Below are 23,599 nucleotides of genomic sequence, written 5' to 3' on the forward strand. Positions count from 1 at the left end.
AAATAAAAACAATAATGAATATATTGCAGAAGAATTTTCATCTGGTATTGATTATTCATTTTATTGCAATGCCTTTGTCACTCTGTTCAGGCGATGTTCCGGAGAATAGTAAGATAATTCCTTTAGTAATTGTCAATATGGCTTACAGGATCAACTAGTGACATCCGAGGTATTCCATTACAATGGAAATTTTACAAATATTACTTTTTGCATCAGATCATAATCTTTTTATACTGTTCATAATCAATTGAATATTTCAATGACCAGAAATGTTAAATTTCTTGGAGTCACCCTTGATAATAAGATTAATTTCAGTGATCATAGAAAGTATAAGCATTTTATTTAAACTACAATATTTCAACTTGAACCCTTGCACAAACTTCAGAAAAAGGCTTTACGATTTTGTACTTAAAAATATTCATACTGTTCAAACTAAAAAAAAACAATATTACCTAGCAAAATGTAAATCAAGCTTGCTATCCACTTATAGTCACTAAATATATATTTTTTTTTTTCTCTCTCTAATAATTGAATACCTTTGAGCAGGAAACTTATTCAAAGTGTAAAATAAACTGGTGTATATCCAAATGCAAAAACTTAATAAAATTTTGTTTTTATACAGAAAATATTCAGACTGTGTACTTTGTTGTAAAAATAAGGGATTAACTTTCATCCTAGACTATATAATATAAAAAATTTATGTCACACTTGACAAATGTAATAATAATATATATGTTCTTTATGACCTTATCTCAACATGAAATGACAATATTTTTATATGGTCTTAGATAATGGGGTTTAGAGATTCTTGTCAAAGAAAATATAATATATCCATGCATTGACCACCATGACAAGACCTAAGGTTTAGAATTTGATTAGCTACAGTGTAAATGCCATGATATGGGGTTAATTACAGGTACCTCTCTCCGCACCCTGAATTAACATATTTGACAAAACCAATTTCTGAGGCATCTAACTCTAAACCTGAGTGCTCATCTGTCATGGTGGCCAAATTTGTGCAGTATGTACATTGTATAGCCCCAATGGATAATTGACATTTTTTATTTAATAAGATATATGTCCCAAAGTAGAGGAATAAAAGCAACATAGCTATATGAAGCTGCTTGCTATTGTTGACCTCGTACCATCTAATTTTGGCTGAAAAAAATTGGAAAATTTAGGTAGAATTACCTTTTAACTCTACATATTTTTGACCCATGTATATCCCACTCCTACTGATATGCAAATTTCTATTGTTTGAATTATACAATATTTCAATTTTGACAAAAAGGCCCCCCTTGGTTATACTACAAAATGTTAGTTTCTCATTAAAATAAAGAGAAAATTGAGATATTTCATATAATAAAATACAAAAGAAATAGTGAGTGGGTGGTGTCATAACTTCATTTTACATCCGATTTTGATGAAATTTTTCTCTTTTCATTCAAATCAATTTTTTTGGGGGGTGGACTTTTGCCCTCATACTCATATGTCTTTTCTGCGTGTTATTCACACAACAAAGACCACAGAAATTAGCAATTTTCAACCCCATGAGAAATAATTTGGCAAAATAAACATCAAGATCCAGAAACTAGACACTTCAGGCAATACAAAATAGTTGGATTAAAATATATTATGATTGAGCACGGAAACCCCCATTTCCGACTGAACTATTTCTTTAACGCTGTGATTTATATATGTAGCCCAAGTACTAATAGTAGTAAAAACAAATTGCCTACCCCATAAACGTATGAATAGATCACCAAATAAAGAAATTATGGCCATTTTGGATTTTCGCCCAGCACACTTTTTTTCTTGTAGTTGAAACGAAATATAATGTCATTTCATGATGAGACAAAAAAAAAAACTGTTGCGACAGTAAAACCAAAAATCACCCATTTATAGCCGACTCCTACTAGTACTTGTTTACAATTTTTGACCTGAGAAATTTTGCATGAAGCCAGAATAATATTATATTTCATTAAATTTATCTTCAACAGTCTAATACATGGACTTTAGCTATTGGGTTCTCGATGGCTTTTGGAGCAATGTTCACAAAAACGTGGCGGGTTCATCGCATCTTCACAACCAAAACTGCAATGAGAACTGTGAGTAGAAACTTTATATGTATTCATGAAAAATAACTGATATTAAAAACACACATTATTACTTAAATGTTAATTGGTCATTAATTAACAATAGTCAAATCAACCAACCCCAAAATAAATTAAACGCATTTGTTTCAGAAATACTTTATGAATGATAATTTTCTATTTATTTTTAAGATGATCAAAGATTACCAGTTATACGGCGTGGTCATGGTCCTCATCATACTCGATATCATAGTCTTCAGTTTGCGAGAGATCTTTGATCCGATTTTCTTAAACGTTCAGACGAGTAGACAGGTAAGCCCTTGCCGTCTCTTCATTGATCTCATTTCCTTCTGCTGCTATTCAAGGATTTAATTTATTGTTGCTCCCTCTTCATGAACTCCTCGACCTGGAAAATGAAAAAAACTTTGATTAAAAATTGATGTCGATCCAGGGGATGAGACTTTCATCTCATTGTTTAGCTAGGACTACCTCGTCTAAAGAGAAATGTTCATGACTTGCATCTTTGGAGTATTTATATTAAAGCTGAGACAAAAAGGGCACCGGAAATGCATGTCTGATAAGTGTTGATAAATACTATTTAAAATTGCACCCTAATTTTTGCTTTGTATGAATTCTAATCCTTTGCATTTATTGTAGAATCAAGATGAGGATGTTGTATTAGTACTGCTTCGACGGACGTGCACATCACACTTTGTAGTATATTGGAATGGTAGTCTATTTGTTCTTAATGGTCTTCTACTCATCTTTGGGGCTTTCTTAGCCTGGGAAACTAGGAAAGTCACCGTACCCGCTTTAAACGATTCCAAGTACATTGGTATGTATTGATTAATTTACACATTTAAATTTGAAATTATTATCAGACTATATATATATAGGTCTATAGTTGTTTTAACCATGGAGAGCCAAGTGGAGCAGTACATATCCAATTTATTAACTCATTTGACACTCATTTGTAAATTTATCAGTGCCAACAAAATGACAATATGCTAATCAAAGTTGGTCCTGAGAAAATCATAGATTATTAAAATCACAATGAGATTGTCCATAATTGGTATGAAAATTTCAAGAATTTTTTTACAACCAGTTTCTGTTAACATTTCCTATCAGACTATATATAAATAACATTTCCTATCAGACTATATATAAATTAAGTGAGATAAATCCAACAAATAATGCACATGAATTTTTCAGACATGAAAGACCTGTTCTAAATATTCAGAATTTGAATATCTTTTTTTTCAGGAATGAGTGTATATAATGTAGTGGTTCTATCCTTTGTTGGAGTACCTGTATCTCTTGTATTGGATGATGTCAACGCTCACTACGCAATCATTGCAAACTTTGTCTTCTTCGCCACCACACTTACACTGTGCATGGTCTTCGTGCCTAAAGTGAGTTTCCATTTTCTCAAAATTAATAAATTAGTATTCATTTAATTTCTAAAATATCCCTCTGTACCTAATAAAAGTGATTTTGCTTGCTTCGTGCTCGACCAAATACAATGTGTGCAAGTATCCTCCCCCTCCTATATTTAGTTATCCAACACCTTAAAAAGGTTGATTTTATAATGCTTTATTTATAAATATGAGAGGGAGATGGGAAATCATCACACTCTGTACTTTTTGTAAAAGTTTGTTAATATATCTTCTTATGCTATCCCTTTCTTAGCTTCGGGTTCGCAATGAAGTAGAACCTAAAGGAACTATGTTTTCGACGATGGGTAACAGTCATAATCATCATAGCATTACCGAACCTGAATCAAATAAGAAGATAAGGATGCTGAGTGACAGGATTGAAAACTTACAGGATCGCCTGGATAAGGTAGGTTTAAAAAAATAAGTCGCCAGGGATTGTTCTATGTAAATTGTTATTTCCGTCTTCTATGATAAAAATTACTTTATTTCAGAAGGTAGTGCCATAATTCTTCTTCATGCTGTCAAAATGACAAGTATTTGCATACTACTTGGAAATTTTATCGAGATTGCACAGGGGGGTTGTCTCATTCTTGAGTGAACCCCCAAACTTCTAAGTTTGTGGATCAAATTTGTGAAATAAGAAAATCAAAATCATTATCGGTAGTCAAGGTTCTTCACACAACAATTTTAACTGTAAAGTAATCATGTATCATGTGAGAGAGACCCAGAGAAAAGCATGATGGGAAGATTTAATACCTAAACTCAAGAAAGACAGGCAAATTAAAAAAAAACATACAGCAAACTGGACCTTTAAACATATAATACCAACATGGGGGTGGGCTTTTATGTCTACATAATCTTGTTATTTATATTGTGGGAATTAAACTTATCCTTCACAAGAATCTTGCCCTTTTTTTTCATCATTGCAGAAAAACCATCGAATAAAGGAACTAGAGAGTTGTGTTATCCCTTCCTCTGATGGAACCAAAGGAGAATGCAGCAGTGAACTCAGCACTGATAGGGGGGAAGAAGCACTAGAACAACCAGGTCCATCTGGACACAGATGAGAGTTGCTGCCCTCACACGTTTTCACCATTATACCAACAAATTAAAGGAACATTATCAGCTGTTTTCATGGGGACTTTTGGATGTAGATGTCATATAAGCCCACTAAAAATTACCTCTACTTATCCTGACAAATTTCAAGACGCGAAGGATTTTCTTTTTTTTGTACATATGCTTTTAATCATTGGAAAATTTGTGATAGACAATGCAGATCAAAGTAAACAATTGTTTTCATAATTTATATATTTGGTTGAAAAGGAATAAATGTTTCTAAATATTGTATGAGCACAAATTACTTGATATAATCTGACTACTTCAGACATAAAAACTATACTACCGTACTTTCCACTTTGAATGCTGAATAAATTTTGTAGAATTTCATGTTATCTTCTTTAATTAAGGATTTAACTGATTATATGTGAGTCTAAATAATGTCAGGACTTTATTTGGTCTCATAAATATTTAATTAAACCACACTTCTGTAAGCTTTCTTACAAACATCCATAATTTCATTCTCGTCAGAAAGCTTATAAAAGGTTCCATATCAGAATTAACAAAAACCACCCTTGTTTCACTTTTGTTGAAATTTCCTCCCTCATAGACATTGTGTACACTAAGGGTGTATATATTTAGGAATAAGTAACCCCGTATTTAATATTGTGGAACTTTTTTTTTTCAAATCTATCTTTGGTAGAAATGTTTATCAACTTGTGGGCAGAAATTTATGGACAGGTGAGCACGCATCGAAGTGGGGAAAGGGTTATAAATTAAATAATGGGGGCAAATTTGGTTGTACTTTTTACACTTTCATGGTTAAGCGAGCACACTCAAAAACTTATTTACACTCTTTTTTCTACTGTGTGTGTAGTAATTGAGACAAATCCTTGTGTATTTACTTGTGAATGCCAAAACTATAGAAAATTTCACTTCTTTCCCCCTTTTTTTCTGATGGAGAGGCCACCTAGATTAAAACTGTAAAATGCAATGTTGACATCACCACACTTTATATAATGTATATGTCCTCTGTTTTTGTCTCACCTGCATAGCAGAGTGAGACTATAGGCGCCGCTTTTCCGACGGCGACGGCGGCGGCGGCGGCGGCGGCGGCGTCAACACCAAATCTTAACCTGAGGTTAAGTTTTTGAAATGACAGCATAACTTAGAAAGTATATGGACCTAGTTCATGAAACTTGGCCATAAGGTTAATCAAGTATTACTGAACATCCTGCCTGAGTTTCATGTCACATGACCAAGGTCAAAGGTCATTTAGGGTCAATGAACTTAGACCATGTTGGGGGAATCAACATCAAAATCTTAACCTAAGGTTAAGTTTTTGAAATGTCATCATAACTTAGAAAATATATGGACCTAGTTCATGAAACTTATACATAAGGTTAATCAAGTATCACTGAACATCCTGCATGAGTTTCACGTCACATGACCAAGGTCAAAGGTCATTTAGGGTCAATGAACTTTGGCCGAATTGGGGGTATCTGTTGAATTACCATCATAACTTTGAAAGTTTATGGATCTGATTCATGAAACTTGGACATAATAGTAATCAAGTATTACTGAACATCCTGTGCAAGTTTCAGGTCACATGATCAAGGTCAAAGGTCATTTAGGGTCAATGAACTTTGGCCAAATTGGGGTATTTGTTGAATTACAGCCATAAATTTGAAAGTGTGTTGGTCTAGTTCATAAAACTTGGACATAATAGTAATCAAGTATCACTGAACATCCTGTGCGAGTTTCAGGTCACATGATCAAGGTCAAAGGTCATGTAAGGTCAAAGAACTTTGGCCACGTTGGGGGTATTTGTTGAATTGCCATCATATCTCTATAAGTGTATTGGTCTAGTTCATAAAACGTGGAAATAAGAGTAACCAAGTATCACTGAACATCTTGTGCGAGTTATAGTAGTTTTCAAAATCAGCACTGCTGCTATATTGAATCGCGTGATGCAGGTGAGACGGCCAGAGGCATTCCACTTGTTATACACTATAATGTGACGGTAGAATTTTTATTCCCATAAGATTGATTGTATCAAACGAACTGAACTATCTAGTTTCAATCAGGCAGCCCCATTTTGATGGGCAAATAAGGCGGATATATTCTCACATTTCCACTTACCCCTTGAATCCCTGTGGTTTGTGGTGCTGCTGAAGATAGTGGTTATGGTTTTATGGGTGACCCTGGAGAAAGAAAGAACAGATGAAGACAGGAAAAACATTGATCAATATAATGGTTAGAATGTCCAGTTTTCAGGTCTGAATATTAAAAATTGTCTATTCACGCTTCCCGTGTGCGTTAATAAGGTATTAGTGTTTTATGATAACATGTAATATCCAAAGAGTCTTCTCCCATTTTGTGTTGACATTAGAGACCTCATGGAATATCTTGCTTTAAAAACATGAAAATGTGAATCTAATCCCTTGATTGGAAACCCGGTAATGAATAAATTTTTTCCACCCCCTTTTTAGCTAGATCTGCACCTGTGGGTATACTTGACGTGTAACAACAGGCAGGCCTATATCATTTCCAAATATGACCCCTGTAAATCAATTAAGATTGTGTGTGGGGTAGAGGATGTGCATGTATGACAGAAAAGTGAACAAAATAAAGATATTTTTCAAAATGATTAGATGTCTGTTTTTCTTTTTTTTTTACAAAAAATATTTACTCAGTCAGGTCTGAATATAGCTCACATGATTTAATACACTTTGAGATATCTACATCCAAAATGTTCAACTACCGCTGTGCCCTCGAATACATGTCCTGTTTTCTGGTTAAATATACAGGAATTATTTATACACTTCATTTAAACACTAATAAACAAGCAGATGAACTATGCTGGAAATAAAAAACTCGTAACCTGGCTTTCATAAAATCTTATATATATGCATGCACGTATTCGGGAGGGGGGGCTGGTAGGAGAAGAAAAGGGGGAAAGTTTTCTCGCATCTTAATGCTTATTTAGTTACATTCTCAGGGGCGGATCGGATGCAGCTCCCGCCAATAGAGGGGGGAGGCCCGAAATTTTTTTACCCATATTTTCCCCGATCGGCCGCTCAAAGTTGATTTTTGTTTGTTTCTTCAAAGGGGTTGTCTCAGTGGCACAATGAGCCAAAAAGCAATTTTTGACATGTTGATTACAAAAATCAAAGTTTGTGATAGATTTTGACATAACTTTTGAAAATTATAGGCCTATATTCCACACTTATCCCTTTCCTTTATTCTTATAAAACAACATAAAAATGTAATAATCTCATAAGCCCTATTTGAATAGTGCGAAGCGAGCAGAAATTTTTAATATGGGTTCTGGCTTGATCGAAAAGGGACCTGTTAAGGATGATTTGCCATTAAGACGATACATATTTCAACTTTTAGATAAAGCGCGAGCTAAAAAATTGACATTCTAAGCATTTTTTGAAATAAACGGTATAGGTATAAAACTGAACAATTGATGCGAGCGGGGAAAAAAATGACATTTCTGACCTAATAATGGGACACTCTATTCATGCTTTGTAAATCATGATAAAGGAAGTTTCAAATGAACAAATCCTTAGCACAGATTTTGAACATCTTACAGCCCAGGACGAGTACTGTAATGTGTATTAACTTTTATCATAATTTACTTGTGAATGCCAAAACTATAGAAAATTTCACTTCTTTCCCCCCCCCCCCCTTATTTTTCTGATGGAGAAGCCACCTAGATTAAAACATAATTAAAACTCTGTAAAATGCAAAGTTGACATCACCACACTTTATATAATGTATATGTCCTCTGTTTTTATACACAATAATGTGACGGTAGAAAAGAGAATCTTTATTACCATAATATTGGATAGGATAGGCAGCCTCATTTGCCCCAATTTGATTTGCCCCATTTTGATGGGCAAGTAAGGCTGATATATTCTCACATTTCTAATGAATATGGAATTGTTAAATAGTTGGCCTTATTTACTCTATTATCTCACTCGGTAGGCAATGACCTTTTATTTCCACTTACCCCTTGAATCCCTGTGTTTTGTGGTGCTGCTGAAGATAGTGGTTATGGTTTTATGGGTGATCCTGGAGAGAGAAAGAACAGATGAAGGCAGGAAAACATCAATATAATGGTTAGAATGTCCAGTTTTCAGGTCTGAATATTAAAAATGGTCTATTCACGCTTCCCGTTTGCGTTTATAAAGTTTTAGTGTTTTATGATGACATTACAGACCTCATGGAATATCTTGCTTTAAAAACATTATAATATGAAGATCTGGTCCCTTGAGTAGAAACCAGGTAATAAATGATTTTTTCCACCACTCTTTTTGGCTAGATCCGCACCTGTGGATATACTTGACGCGTTATACCAGGCGGGCCTTTACCATCTGCCACCAAAATGGAGTGAGTGTGCGTGTATGACAAAAAATGGTTAGAACAAAGGGTTACATGTCGGGAAGAAAAGTGAACGAAATATGTGTATTTTTCAAAAGAATTATGTCTATTAATATCATGCATATAGCATTTCAATTTTTTTGAATGCAGGATTAAAAAAAGCACTGCTAATTAAATGCCTTGCTCATAGGTGCCGCAGCATCGGCGGATCCAGGGGCCTATCCCCCCTATTGGCGGAGCAAAAGGAAACGAGTAAGATGAGGGGAAGATTTGGAAAATAAAACAAATCTTTCATGCCACGATATTAAAATAAAATATTTACAATAAAAAAACACATACCAGTGACCATTAAAGAAAAAAAAATTATATGTTTAAAAATGCAATAACAGTATAACAAGAAATTGAATGAGCAGATGCATGTAATAAGACATATTTTATTTATATATATATATAAAAAAAGGCAAGCAGGTGACATAGAAAAAACAGAAAAGAAAGTGACATGATGGCAATCATAATAGGAGAGAGAGGGAGGGAGACAGAAAGAGAGAAATAAAAAGGTCAGACAGAATCTGAAAAGAGGACATCATATCTAATCATATAGGTTACGTAAGTACCATCATGGTAAGTACACAAGACATTACATAGAAAAAAAAAGATAAGCAGCAATTATGAATACTGGTCAGACACCAATTGAAAGGGACAAATGGCAGAAATAAACCATTAATGATTTGCATTACTGATTTACATTCACCTGTTAGGAGATTTAGAATACATATCTTGTTCAATATGGAGCTTGAATATCAAGTTTGGAAGTCAATTTACAAAACATATTTCACCTCGAAAATCAAACTTTCATTATTTTGTGTGATTTACAAATTGATTTTTAAAAAGTACTCTGTAAAAATGTCAGTTTTATGGTCTGAATATTAACATTGCGCGCTCGCAAATTTTGATTTATCAGGTACCTATTAATTTTGTTTATTCCATAAAGTTTTCAAAATCTCCCTTTTCAGGTCTGATTGTCAAAACGTATCACCTAGCTCTGAACGCTCGCATTTTTTCTAATTGGCGAGTTATGTATGTCCCAATATTGATTATACATCAAACTACTTAAAATCCCCCTTTCATGACAGTTTATCAAAAATTTCAGCTCGCGTTTTACGCTCGCATTAATGGTTAAAAATATATTAACTGATGCATCCTATTCATAATTACAAAAGTGCTTGAAATGTCCAGTTTTCAGGCCATAACAGATTTCGCGCCCTCATTTGGTATTAATAAAATTTTAATAATTAAATTGTCCCTTTTATTTCATCTCGCGCTTAGCGAGATAAAAAGGAAGATAGTCATCGTTTTTATATGATGACATGTTCTGAGAATGTCCCGGTCCTATGTCAGAACTTAAAGTAATAATGAAAAATATCAACTCTTTATAAGCGCGATCCACCTCACAATTTTCCTACAAAGTGCTTGACATAATTGACTCTTTTTCAGATCGGAATATCAAATAGTTTAAACTCGCACTCACTTTGATTTTCATAATAAAAGATGTATTCAGAATGCCTAGATTCTAGGTCTAAATATGAAACACGCGCGCGCATGTTTATTCAGATACTCAAATTGTTCTCTATTTAAATCATTATCCAGTTTCAGATCACAATATCAATTTTTTTCTGCTCGCGCTTTGTAGGAAGATCCCCTATTACTCCTTTTCATTATTTACTAAACATGAAGAGAGTGGCCCAACTAAATCTCGAAATTTTCCGCTCGCGCTCGCATCAATTGTCTAGTTATATAACTATTCTGTTTAAGTTACAAAAAGTGCGTAGAATTTCCATTCTTTAGGTGAAAATGTCAAAAAAATTATTTGATTGTTCAAATATGTAACGTCTTCATGGCTAACTGAAAGCAGTCTTTAACAGGTACCTTTTCCATCAGTTCATTTCTGCTCGCGCTTCGCGTTTGTAGTAATTATTTGGTTGGATACACATCTTTTTCAGGATTTTTTTTTACAAACATTGCCCAGAATGTTCAAATTTTAGGAAAAAATATATAAATTTCCCCCAAAAAATTGGCTCGCGCTACTCGCTCGCATCATATAGATAAGGATTATGATATTATATATATTTATGTCGATTTATAAGAATAAAGCTAAACAGTAACTATTAGGACTACCCCTTCAAAGAACAAACAAAAATCATCTTCGATCGGCCGATCTGGGAAAATATGGCTGAAACAAACCGCCCCTGTGCAGCCAGGGATCGATCCACGGCACCTCTGCTATTAAAATATTGCCTTATGAATTCGATATACAAAACATATATTCCCTCGGTCAAGTCTAAATATAGCCCAAAAAGCCTCACATGATTTAATGTGAGGTAAGTTTCGACAAAAAAATATTTAGGGCGATTCCATGCTTAGAAAAATCAGCCATTTTCACAACATTTTTCATCCTGCTGTCTGAACAAATGAGAAACTTCAATTTGTTTTATGGTAATAATAAAGGTCTATGGGGTAGTCATGTAAAAATATGACAACCAACAAATATATGTTGTCCATGGGTGAATTAGAGATGAAAATGTTGCGTGGATGTCGTACGACACACAACATTTTTACCTTTAATTCACCCATAATCAAACATTTTTTGTTGGTTATCATTTTTTCACATGACTACCCCCTATAACTTTACACTGACAAATAAGAAAACTTTTATCAGCTAAGAGACTGGAAATTGTTGTCGAAATGTACCGTACGACACGTATGGAAGCGCCCTATATCTATTATCAAAATTTTCAACTACCGCTGTGCACTCGCATACATTTTATTTTTAAAGTGTTTAAAATGTCCCGTTTTCTGGTTGATTATATAAAGTTTATACAGGAATTATTTTTACACTTCATTAAAACACTATAAAACAAGTGGATGAACTATGCTGGAAGTAAAAAGCTCATAACCTGGCTTTCATTAAATCTTCTGAATTATTTATCATATGCGTGCGCGTATTCTGGGGGGGGGGGGGCTTTTGGGGCCAGGGCCCCCTGGGTAGGAGAAGAAAAGGGGGAAAGAAAGATAGAAGGAAAAAAAAGAGGGGGGGGTACCGAATTGATTCTCGCATCTTCATGCTTAGTTACGTGTAGATGCCCATCCTATTCATGATTACCAAAAGTGCCTAGAAAGTCAAAATTTTAGGTCAGAATATCAAAATTTTCATCTAGCTCTTTAATATTCATGTAACATTAATGTAAGGAAGATCCCCAATAACTCATCCTTTTCATGATTTACAAAACACGAATAGAGTGTCTCGTTCAATAAGACTAAATCTCGAAATTTTCCGCTCGCGCTCGCATCAATTGTTTATTTATATACCTATTGATCTGTTTAAGTTACAAAAAGTGATTACCTAAAGTGCTTAGAAAGTCCTAATTTTAGGTCAGAATATCAAAATTTTCATCTCGCTTTTCGCGCTCGCATCAATTGTTTAAGGTGACGATCCAGTTCATGGTTGGATAAAGTGCTTAAGATGTCCAACTTTGGCTCGGAAGAGCATAAATTTTCAGCCCGCGCTTTGCGCTCGCATAAAATATTTTGTTAGATACTCATCCTGTTCATGATTACCAAAAATGCTTACTCGAATGTCCAAATTCAGAAAATCATAATATAAAAAAAAAATCAGCTAGCGCTTCGCGATCGCATCAATCGTTTAAATTGGTACTCACCCTGTTCATAGTCACAAAATGTGCTTAGAATGACAAATTTTCGGTCGGGATATCAACAAAAATTCAGCTCGCTTCGCGCTCGTATAAATTGCTTAGTTTGATACCCATCCTGTTCATGATTACCAAAAGTGCTTAGAATTTCAACATTTTGTAGGTTAGAATATCAAAATCCACCCCTGGTAAAGATATTACAGCTCCCGCACACATAATTTCAGTAGGGCCTACCACTCTGATGAAAAGTTAACCTAAATTGAAACCCCAAAGTGCTTAAAATTCTATGCTTTTTAGTTCTGGTCGCATTTATTCTTTTCAAAAAGTGGTTTTACAACATTCATGAATTTTCCAAATTCGAGGTCAGAATATCTAAATTCTTCAGCTCGTGTTTTGCGGTCGCATCAATTGTTATCATGTCCATGGTTGCAAATGGTACTTGGAATGTCCGAACTAGTCTGCTGGGCAAACCCTTCACTCGAGTTAAGGGTCTGAATGTGCAGCCTACTCATGCCTTGTGTACTGAATTGGAACATCAAGTTTTGTATGTGCTAGTCTTTGCGTGGAGGCATACTTATTGATCAAAGTTCCAATCAGGGTCTGTGCCTGCAGACTATGTCCGAACGGGAAACAGATGAAAATATCCCCCCCCCCCTTATTAGCAAAAGTGCTTAAAATGTTATGCTTTTCTGGTCGCATTTTATTATTTTCAAACAAGTGGTATTGGCATATTCATGGCTTTTTTTTATTGTGGATATTCAGACTTTAAAACAGGACATTTAAAACACTAGATTAATTTTCTCACTAAACAAATAATTCGAGCGCGAAGTGCGAGCTGAATGTACTTATTTTTAAAAGTACTGGTTGATGAATACGCATCTCATGAACGATTGCGATGCTCTAGCTATGGGAGTTCTATAGACGTAATGAGATTATCGTACTTTTTTTTGTAATCCTTTAACAGGAAGCGTGTCGCCCTAAAGAAATAGGCCTAAAGCAAGTGCGAAGCGCGAGCTGATTTGTTATTTTTTTTACCCAAGAAAGGGGCTATTTTGACACATAAAACGGACTATGCGATTCACTTATTAAATAAGGCGAGGCGCGACCAAAAAATGTCGATATTCAGCCCTGAAAAATAATTGTTTTCAGCGGTGGTCAATCCAACAAATAATTTTGAGGAGGGGAGATTTTGTTCATGAAGAATTCACACGTTGGGTTGCTTGAAGACCTATAAAAGCCGATATTTAGATATAATACATGTCATCTTTATTTTTACAAGATAGTTTTTATATCAAGGAAAAATGAAAAGTTTATAAGTACTGTAACTGTATGTAGGAATTCAAAAAGATATGCAGGCCTATATCTCTCTAATCGAGAGCGAAATTGTTGATATTTTTCAACAGGGGCGCCAGCATTGTCTTACTTTGAGGGGGCGGAATTTCATTTGGTTCATAAAGACTTCCCCCGATAGGTTGCTTGAAGAGCTATAAGCTCTAAAAGCGTAATTTGAATTTTTACAAGATAATGTAGTTTCATTAGCATTAATAAAGGATGCGAGCACGGAGCGCGAGATGACCTGAATAACATTGTTCATTGAATGAGTGACCTGAACAAGGGAACAATTTTAAGTTCATACGGTAAGTCTATATGAAGGAATTCCTGAAAACTTCTTGTAACCCACTTATCAAATTGTACAAGCTGAAAATTGTAGATGTTCAGAACTGAATTCTGAAGATTTTAATGACTATCTGTATCCCGGATTAAAATAATGCAAGCGCAAAAATCAGCAGAATTATTATTTTTTAGCCATTGTCATTGACCAGATAACGAACGTTTTAAACAGTTTGAAATGCAAGAAATCAATTCTTCGAGCGCTATGCCCGAGCTATATGATGAAGTGACATGCAAAGCCATGGGCATGGTCTATTTCTAGGAATGCATAATCAATGCGAGGGAGAAGCGCAAATCGTTTCTTTAACATTAATTCAGACTTGAAAAGGAACGATTTTTAGGAAAACTATTGTGCGGATAAGTTTGTCAAGCGAAAAAGGCCTACTAATTTAGGTTGTCAAAATTTACCAAGCGAAATAAATATACAAGACTTCGGAATATTTAGAGAGGCAGGGCCTATTGCATTGATTTTTTTTTCAGTTTCACCCGCAGATGGGGGGGGGGTGAGTTTGTCCCCTGTCCCCCCCCCCCTCGTCTCTCGTCTATAACGACCATGATGGCGTACACTTAACATTCCAAATCTTTTAACAACGGAGTACATTTCGATGTTTAACGTTAAAGAAAAGAGGCTTACCATTCTTGCAGTCTTTTCTTTCCTTGACCATTGTTGCCGCTCCGTACGTGTGATGGTCTCTCATTGGCCTCCGTGTTGTAAGCCGCCATTTTCAAAATTGCAGAGTCGTGTCATAAACTATGTCCAAAATTTAACAGAATGGAAGCAAAGTTTTGTCCAAACAACTGGTCTTCTGCTTTCTATATCTATAGTATTCTCTTCCAGTTAGTTTATATTACAAATAAACCTTTGGTATTCTCGATGTAGAGAGATTTTTCGAGAGCTTCATCCCGGAGCTTCATTATAAAGTCATAACTCACCAGAAAGAACGGAAGTGGCGCCCCTTGACCTCAATGACATTGCATCGATGATCATACTAGCGCGCTCATGTATAGTAGTGCACTCCCGATCGAAGCAAAGATTGGTTTTGACAATCTAAATTAGTTTCCAAGAGGTTTATCAAACTTAGCAAGAAGAAATGTGTGCAATCTGATTATTACTAACTGTTATTAATAATCAATTATCAAATGGAGTTTATGTGTTTTGGTAATATTTGATATGAAGGTTAGATTATTGTGAAACAATTAGAAGGAAAACTCGTTATAAACATATGAAAGTTTTTATAATTTTTTAGATAATTTTTAATGATATGCAATTGAGTCAGTGATTAAGGTGTTAATTTGTCAGTTTACGTACACACCAACGGACAAAATACCATGCATAGATCCTTACTGGAGTTAAGATAATAAATATGAATATTGGCACTACGGGCCCCAAAAATTGAAGTATTCAATTTTGAGGGTGGGGCGGGGAGGGCAAGTGTTTTTTCCCCATTTAATACATCCTGTAAATCGACAGATAAGTTATTCTTTCAAATACTCTTATCATTGGAACTATTGTTTTTATGATATCAATAATTGTTTCCATGATAACACACTCAACTTTATGATATAGGATTATATAATATAATGTCCATGTGTATATGTTATTTGTACATTATATATTTTTTTATTGAAAAATATCATATTTCACCCGTTTTCTCTCCCCTTTTCTTGATCGTGATTTGGGGGGGATCCACGCCCCCTACGATGTTAGTTTATTGTGTCTTGTCTTTGATGTATTTGTTATTTATTGCAATTTTACCACCCAAATTGGTTTACACTTTCTTTAGGAATACTTAATTCGTACATTATTAGTGTTGATTAAATTGGCCAATATATTTTTTTTAAATCAAATACATGTGTCAATGGACTGATGAAACTTGGTAGGGCCTACTCAATAATAACACTGCCGAAATCGAACTTCACTCTGTTTACTGAAGTTGATATTCATATATTTTTTTTATACTGTTAAAATTGTGTACTGGTACACATCAATCGAGTTTCATATTAATTGTACATAAATCGGTATCATTCTTCATGTCTCGAAGAAAGATTCAGACTTATCACATTACATTTAAACTATAGTATGTGAAACATTTTGATAAGTGCCAACTACGAAGGAAGATGGTGCAATATTGTCATAACACTGCATTATAAAATAATGGCTATCGTCTATCAAAAAAAAAAAATCCTAGTCTGTCTACTCATGGCCCATCAAATGGATTTGGTGTTCTTAAAGGCCCAAATACAAGTATCAATTTTATATGGCTTTTGAAGATAGCCAAATGTATTACACTATATTACGATGTATTTTTACTTTTTTTAATAACGTCAAGATGGCTCGACATGTTACATTATATATGTGAAATAATTGAAATTATATGATATTGTATTTCCATGCACATTGCTGGGTAACCGATATACGGAAATGAATATTATTGTGTATGAAAATGTAAATAAATCATAGCTATGTTTATTATAATTACATCTGAAGTACTCACTCTTGTTTTATTTTTAGCGACGGTTTTTTTTAATCACTGTGTTAGTAACGATTATAACGAAGAATATGCCTGACGGTACTGTGAACCCTGGTTGGAATATATCAATATATCAATAAAGCATTTCAGTAATCACTTCGCAGATTCCTTGTACAACGCAGAAAATCTATTGCCAAAAGCCCTTGGTCACGAAGCAGTCTTTGTCGAAAATCGGTGAATCAAATCAGCATTGTCATCCTTGACTCTGGACAAACGACATATTTGCATTTTTTTTGGTCCAGGAGAATCTTAAGACGACATGCTGTCCCGGACCACCAATTTTCGACAATGACCTCTTATCAATCCGTCTATTGTGATTTGACGGGCATTCTCAATAGACTTTGAACGTTTCAGAAAGCGTCTACGAAGTGGATGCTAAAATACGCTATTACCGCATGCTGGGTCCGTTGCATAATGAGTTGTGATCAAACGCGACGTGATTTTCAAGCACTGCAATGCGCGTATAATAGGCCACCACACACCTTACGATTGGTTCACGAACAGAGTTTGGAACAAATCGCATTTAGCTCATTTTCTGAAAATGTGAATGAAAAGTGTGTATATATTTGAGGTTCAACTTAACTTTAAGAATAGGTCTACCAATAAATAATTTGGTTCAGCAGTGTACACATCCAGATCCAGAAGCCTTTATTTTGAAGCAAATAAGGCCAAATTAGTTTCAAATCGTAGCCAATATGGTACGATTGCTATGACGTCATTACGACTAAATATTAAATTCGCTTTTAGGATGATAATCATAGTCACAGATTTGAAATTAGGTATTCGCACGATGATTTTGAACATTACACAGTAAGATATTCCGTGTCTCAGTAATAACATCAATTTCTTCTACGTTTAATTTCAAACTCGGGTCGCGCAGACCAGTCTTAAGGTGTGCGGTGGCCTTAAAAATACTAACGCAACTCTGTCTGAAATGGGCTCATGTGGTGAAGCGTTTCATTAACATGTTGTCTGACAAGTTGTCAGATCTGATTTGTTGAGAAGCACTGTTACTATGGTAACTGTCGGATAAAACGGGACTTGTCGTATTAGATTGAATGTAAGCCTGAGTTTCTAATTGCTGTTTTTTTTTTTCTTGACGGCTCAGTATTCGTACAAAGAAAAGTATTACCATCAAATTGATAATTAGATTTGCGTAAACATATTTAAAATTCATAAAATAACTCCACTCTTATCACACCGAAAAATTAATTTTGATAATACCAACAATTGTTAAAACACAAAATATCATAATACCAAAAATTTGTGATACTACACAAAATTGTGATGATACAAAAAAAAGTGTGATAATACCCAAAGTTAATTGTGACTTCACGACGAAATTAATTGTGTTAATAACCACAATAAAAAAACATCTGCTGTTTGGGGGAACTGCAATCTAAAAAAAATAATGTGTCCTTCCTGCACAACGCAATATACAAAGCCTAGATTTCCGAAAATTGTAGTCAGTATGTTGAATATTTTCACCACCATGATTATACTCTGGTGTATTTTTAGAATAATTCTTGCTCAATAGATTTGAGTAGGTCTTCTTCCGATGGATCATAAATCGGTTTTGTTGATGTCGTCGCAATTTCCGAGATCCTGAAAAGAGAATAATAATATTTCATTAATTATCATTATTAGATCAATGAACTTTATTTCTGAATATCTACCACTTTGATATCCGTAATATATTACGAAACTCAGGCCAATTAGTTTCCATAAAATAATCAGTATAATGCAGGATGGACATTCGCGGTTTATAAAGTTATAAAAAGTAATTTAAAGGTCATATGAGAGAAATATAAAGTATGATGGTCAAAGGTTAATAGATCATTGAGCAATTAATGGTGTTGAATAATTATATGAATATAAGACGTTTGTAAACTATGATTGTTTTAATAGATCATTATGCAATGGATTTACAAAACAGATAAATTGAAAATATGCACACGTTGAACACATCAGTCGGTCTCGCCTGCATTACGATTTTGAAAGCAACTAAGAAAAAAAAAACACAAACAAATGATTATAAACTACTAAATTCGTTGACCTTGGTCATGTGACCTAAAACTCTGCAAAATGATCATGTCCAAGTTTCCTTGATTCATTCATTTCAAAGTCATAACATTTTAAAGACTTAATCTTGGTTAAGAAAATCATATGGTCAAAGTTCATTGAACCCAAATGATCTTTGACCTTGATCATGCCAGATGATCAGTCATGAAATAGGACCGTAAAAAACTTTGTATTAAAGTTATAACATTTCAAAAACTTAACGTTGGTTAAAATTTCAATGTTGATACCCCAACATGGTCAAAGTTCATCGACCCTGAATGACGTTAAACATGTGACCTAAAAAGTCAAGCAAAGTGATCAGTGTTACGTGATTCCCTTTATATTCAAGTTTTATGAAATAGATTCGTACACTTTTCAAAGTTATGATGATATTTCATAGACTTGAACTTGGAGGAGAATTCAATAGCGTTTTTTAGCATCCACTTTACAGACGCTTTCTGCAACGTTCACAATCTATTGAAAATGCCATTCAAATTACAGATTTTAGGTCATTGTCGAAAGTTGGTGAACCACGACATCACATCGTCTTAAAAGACCAGACTAAAAGAAATGCAAATATGTCCAGAGCCCAGGACGACACTGCTGTTTTTGTTTCACTGACTTTCGGCAAAGATTATTTTGGGTCCTCTGCGTTATAGAAAGCGTCTGCGAGCAAATTGCTAAAATGCATTAATGTTGACGACGCCTCTGCCGCTGCCGTCGGAAAAGCGGCGGCTATTGTCTCGTTCTGCATTCAGGTGAGACAGAAATCATAAGAACACGTTTGTAAACAAGGTCCGTTTTTGGTATTAAAGGGTTGTCACAGCTGAAATTTAGCCTGCATTTTGCAAACCACACAAAATGATTTCTTCTTGTAAGGAATTTTAATTCTTGATATATTTATTTCGTGTTATTAACAACATTCAACCCAACATGATGTCAAGAATTAAATGTTCTCTAGCGAGAAATGGGATTAAAAGTGAAAGTGACCACACCCCCACGCACGCATCCCTATACACCCCCCTCACATACACACCCACACCATAACACGCTAGCTATAACGTTCCCCCTAAACGCAACTATCACTATTTGAATTCATTTCTGCATACCCTAAAACAGTGATGACGGGGAGGTTATGGAAATAAAACTGTGTTTTACTGGACAAGTTTGAAAATTGTAGTTTAATTGGGCGCCCGATCAAATTAAAATATCTGCGTGATTAACAATTCCAAATCATGGAATGGGGTGAAAATTTCAGGATGATTTATAATTTAAGCTTTTTTATCATTATTTTTGCTTGTAGATTACCATTTTTCTTTCACGATAAGACAAGAAGAGTACCCTTTAAAGAAAAATAAACACAGCTGACAGATGGTGCTTGATGTCTAAGATTTCAATATTTCCCATTTTTACAGAGAATCGGTGGTTGGAAAAAAGAAGAAATAAACGGCTAACACACGTCTAAGATTGGTACTCAATCATAATTAAAAAAGTGTTAATTGATCTTTTACCAAAGCTTTAGAAGGGCTTTAATTTTACCTTGCAGGTTGGATACTGTTGGTACCAGGTGTCATCTGTTTATTGTTGATGGCGGATGAATAGTTGGTGTAAGTTGTCTTGTTTAAGATGCCCACACCTGTTGCAATAGGTTCCTGCTGTTGACATCAATTCAGAAACTCATCAGGTTTTGACAATTTGAGGGAAACGAGTCATGCCATATCGGAACCCTATTCTAAAGATTTATTTTGGAAAATATGCATCCTTTCATGATTACAAAAAGTGCATAGAATGTCCCGTCTTGGAGTCTAAACCTCTTCAGCAGGAGCTTATAGCACTCACAATTATTGTCATGTTAGATACCTATCACGTTCATGATTAAAATCCGAATGTCCAGTTTCCAGGTTTGAAAAATCAGACAAATTCAGCTCGCATCAATCGTTAAGCTATATACCTCCACTGATAAGGCTTAGAATTTCAAATTTTCAGGTCGGAATATAACAAAATTTCAGCTCGCACTTAGCGCTTGCATTATTGATTCATTTATGAAATATGTATTTTCTTCGTGAGTCACTGCAAATAGTCCTTATAAGGTCCCTTTTTAAGGTCACATTAAAATGTTAACTAGCGCTCGAATCAATTGTTTAGTTAGGCACACATCTTGTTTTTTATTACAGTACTCCTCAGAATGTTCAATTTTCATATTAAATACATGAAATATCAAAACCTGAGTTCGCGCTTCGCGCTCTGCTAGTAATATCTTGTGGGATACCTTATCTTATACCTAAGGATGAAGCAAATATTAATCTTAAACTACATTCTTCAGTTGGGATCACCCCTCAAAAAATGAATAAATAAACAATCAGCTTTTAGCGGCCGATCGGGGGAAATGATGATACAAAAATTACACCCCACGTCCAATTAGGCAACTAAAGGTGGATAGGATGCGACTTTGAAATCTCATTTATTTGGTTACCTTTGGAACGTTGACTGCTTGAAATTTTTGGATGTCAAAGTCTCCTCGATCCTGTAGGGCGAAAGTAGAAGAAAACAAATAATTTACGATAGGCCTATACCCATCAAACATATTTCTTGAACCATATATGATTTTTTTTTCCGGGCGTCTGGGCATGCATGCACGCATAGTCTATTATGAATAGCCAATATTCATGGTATACAATTAATATTAAGTAAATTAGTAAATTATAGGGTCTCCCGCCGATGTAATGTTCAGCTGAAATGGCTCGCCCTATGGAAAGCTGGCCCGCCTCGAGATAGATCAATGTGAATGGTTATTTGGTAGGATTATGTCTTGAGTCCACCACCCCTCCCTTCCCTTAAAGTTACAATTTTGCACTATTCAAAGTAAGTGCAACATTAAGCTCCTCTTTGGGTGCAGCTTTGTTCGAAGCTTTGTAACCATATCATGAGAAATCATTTTGCACCCTATTACAAAGGGCGCAATATTTGAAGGCCTTACTCTTTTGTGGTGGAGCGTTTTTTTTTATTATTATCATTTTTGTCCTCATTACAGGAACGGAGAAACTTTGCACCCTTATGAACGTACAAAATGAAGAATCATAATGGTACAGAATTTTTTATCTCCATATCCCTCCATATATACAGGGTGCAAGCAGGAACAAAATCGGGTATTTTGCACCTTTTTCACTAGGGGTGCAAGATTGAAGATGACACTATAAAGCTGGTAGTTGCATTTTGGGTGCAGACTTGACCATTGTTTTCTTAAAGTGCACTGTCAATTAAAAACATTTTTAAAGATAGATATATATGAGGACGAAAAAGGATGAAAAAGTATTAGGTTAAAACTAAAAGAATCATACCTGATCATCTTCCAAATCATAAACAATTAACGGTGATTCTTCGTCTTCTTTCTCCTTATCTATCTTTATATCCTTTTTGGAGGCCCCCCTTTCTCCTCGCATCTGATCCATGAGATCCCTCTCCTGCTTCACCAAGTCACCGGGCCGTATCCACTCCTTCTCCTTTGAGTTATCTCCTATGACCGGTTGGTAGTCCAGTGGCAAAGGTTGTAGTTGGTTACGCCTCTCTAGAACAGAGATCTCTGCGGTTCGGAGAACCCCAGCGGCGGGTTTGTTGATGGCGTAGTAGTGTCCGACCAGAACTTGGTCCAGTTCGGTTCGAAGGTCGTCCAGTTCCTCTGTCACGCTCTGAGAGCTCGAGCTTGTAGACGCCGATGATTTATCGACCCCAGCACGGTCTTTAGCCGGGTTATCTCTAAGAACGCCCGAAGGCACCGTTGGTACTGCCCCGAGAACATTCTGTTGGTGTCTTTCGAGGTTTAGCGGAGTATTGTGACTGCTGTGGAATCTCTCCTTCTTTATACTCGGCAGAAGAACATACTCCGGTTGTTGTTCCTTCTCGATCTCCCGCCGACTGGCACGGCGGTTCTGCGGACGGTGGGTCAACCTCGTAGGTTGTTGACTACTCGAAACGACATTTGATCTTTTGTTTTTTGATGCGCCAGTCCCCATTTTCTTTACTGACACAATAAATTACTTACAAAATTCATGCAAGACATGTATTCTTTGTATGACGAGTGAATCCGATACATTTTGTGCACGAAAGAAGCCATTAAAGTTTTTATTAGGTCTTTTCCAACGCCATCATCTTGATTGAACTGTCGTTCGGATTAATTCTTTTTAATAATGTCCTGAATAATTTTCTCATATGGTTTCTTATTTTCTAGGTTTTTCTCTACAAACAACTTTTTTCTAAGGAGTGGAATGTATCCTAGGAGATATAATGGGCATGCGTAAACAAGGAAACCTATCACAGTGGATTGATTGTGATGTAACAAGTTCGGTATGCAACTGCGCACACATCGGCGTTGATCACGCATCGATCGTGACGTCACAGTGAATTAATGCAAAACCATTTACTAGTACTACAATCTTCAAATTTCGACAGATATTATTTTACTCTTCACTGAATGTATTCTACCTTCCCATAACAAAGGAAGGCAACTATGTGAAATTAATTTCAGAGTAAATGAGGAAAATGTGTCATTGCTTATGTGTAGGGGAATGTATAGAGTTAGCAACAACAAAGAATGTTTCCTTTTTCTGACCTTTCATGACAAAAAAAAAAAAAAATCCCCTTTTTGTCATGGGAGG

General features: G+C 35.2%; 2 protein-coding genes and 1 long non-coding RNA gene across 4 annotated transcripts in view; 1 reads left to right on the forward strand and 2 right to left on the reverse strand.

The window, feature by feature from the left end:
* The window catches only part of LOC129265831 (gamma-aminobutyric acid type B receptor subunit 1-like), a 42,896-nt gene extending 35,668 nt beyond the window's left edge, over positions 1-7,228 (forward strand). For both annotated transcript variants that reach the window (XM_064100466.1, XM_064100471.1), the window contains 6 exons: positions 2,001-2,108; positions 2,286-2,405; positions 2,751-2,928; positions 3,357-3,505; positions 3,783-3,935; positions 4,459-7,228. In XM_064100466.1, the coding sequence (XP_063956536.1) occupies positions 2,001-2,108; positions 2,286-2,405; positions 2,751-2,928; positions 3,357-3,505; positions 3,783-3,935; positions 4,459-4,596 (846 nt within the window). In that variant the 3' untranslated portion in view covers positions 4,597-7,228. The remainder of the gene's footprint in view (positions 1-2,000; positions 2,109-2,285; positions 2,406-2,750; positions 2,929-3,356; positions 3,506-3,782; positions 3,936-4,458) is intronic.
* On the reverse strand, positions 30-15,307 carry LOC135154351 (uncharacterized). The gene is made up of 4 exons (XR_010293774.1): positions 14,990-15,307; positions 8,607-8,668; positions 6,728-6,789; positions 30-2,499 (listed from the first exon to the last, which is right to left on the reverse strand). It is a non-coding gene; the product is annotated as an uncharacterized LOC135154351 (long non-coding RNA).
* A 293-nt stretch (positions 15,308-15,600) lies between these two features.
* LOC129278582 (uncharacterized) lies at positions 15,601-23,133 on the reverse strand. The gene is made up of 4 exons (XM_054914761.2): positions 22,286-23,133; positions 21,421-21,471; positions 20,487-20,602; positions 15,601-18,491 (listed from the first exon to the last, which is right to left on the reverse strand). Exons 1-4 carry the CDS (start codon positions 22,955-22,957, stop codon positions 18,401-18,403), a joined length of 930 nt encoding a protein of 309 aa, XP_054770736.2. The 5' UTR covers positions 22,958-23,133; the 3' UTR covers positions 15,601-18,400.
* Between the last annotated feature and the right edge of the window lie 466 nt (positions 23,134-23,599).

The sequence above is a fragment of the Lytechinus pictus genome, chromosome 1, assembly GCF_037042905.1.
Source record: "Lytechinus pictus isolate F3 Inbred chromosome 1, Lp3.0, whole genome shotgun sequence".
NCBI lineage: Eukaryota > Metazoa > Echinodermata > Echinoidea > Temnopleuroida > Toxopneustidae > Lytechinus > Lytechinus pictus.

Bases quoted from the DNA above. Each gene is read 5' to 3' on its own strand.
- LOC129278582 (XM_054914761.2), bottom strand. From the start codon at position 22,957: ATGGGGACTGGCGCATCAAAAAACAAAAGATCAAATGTCGTTTCGAGT. The intron at 21,472-22,285 runs GTATGATTCTTT...TTCGCCCTACAG, and splicing joins ATGATTTGGAAGATGATCAG to GATCGAGGAGACTTTGACAT. The intron at 20,603-21,420 runs GTAACCAAATAA...TGATGTCAACAG, and splicing joins AAGCAGTCAACGTTCCAAAG to CAGGAACCTATTGCAACAGG.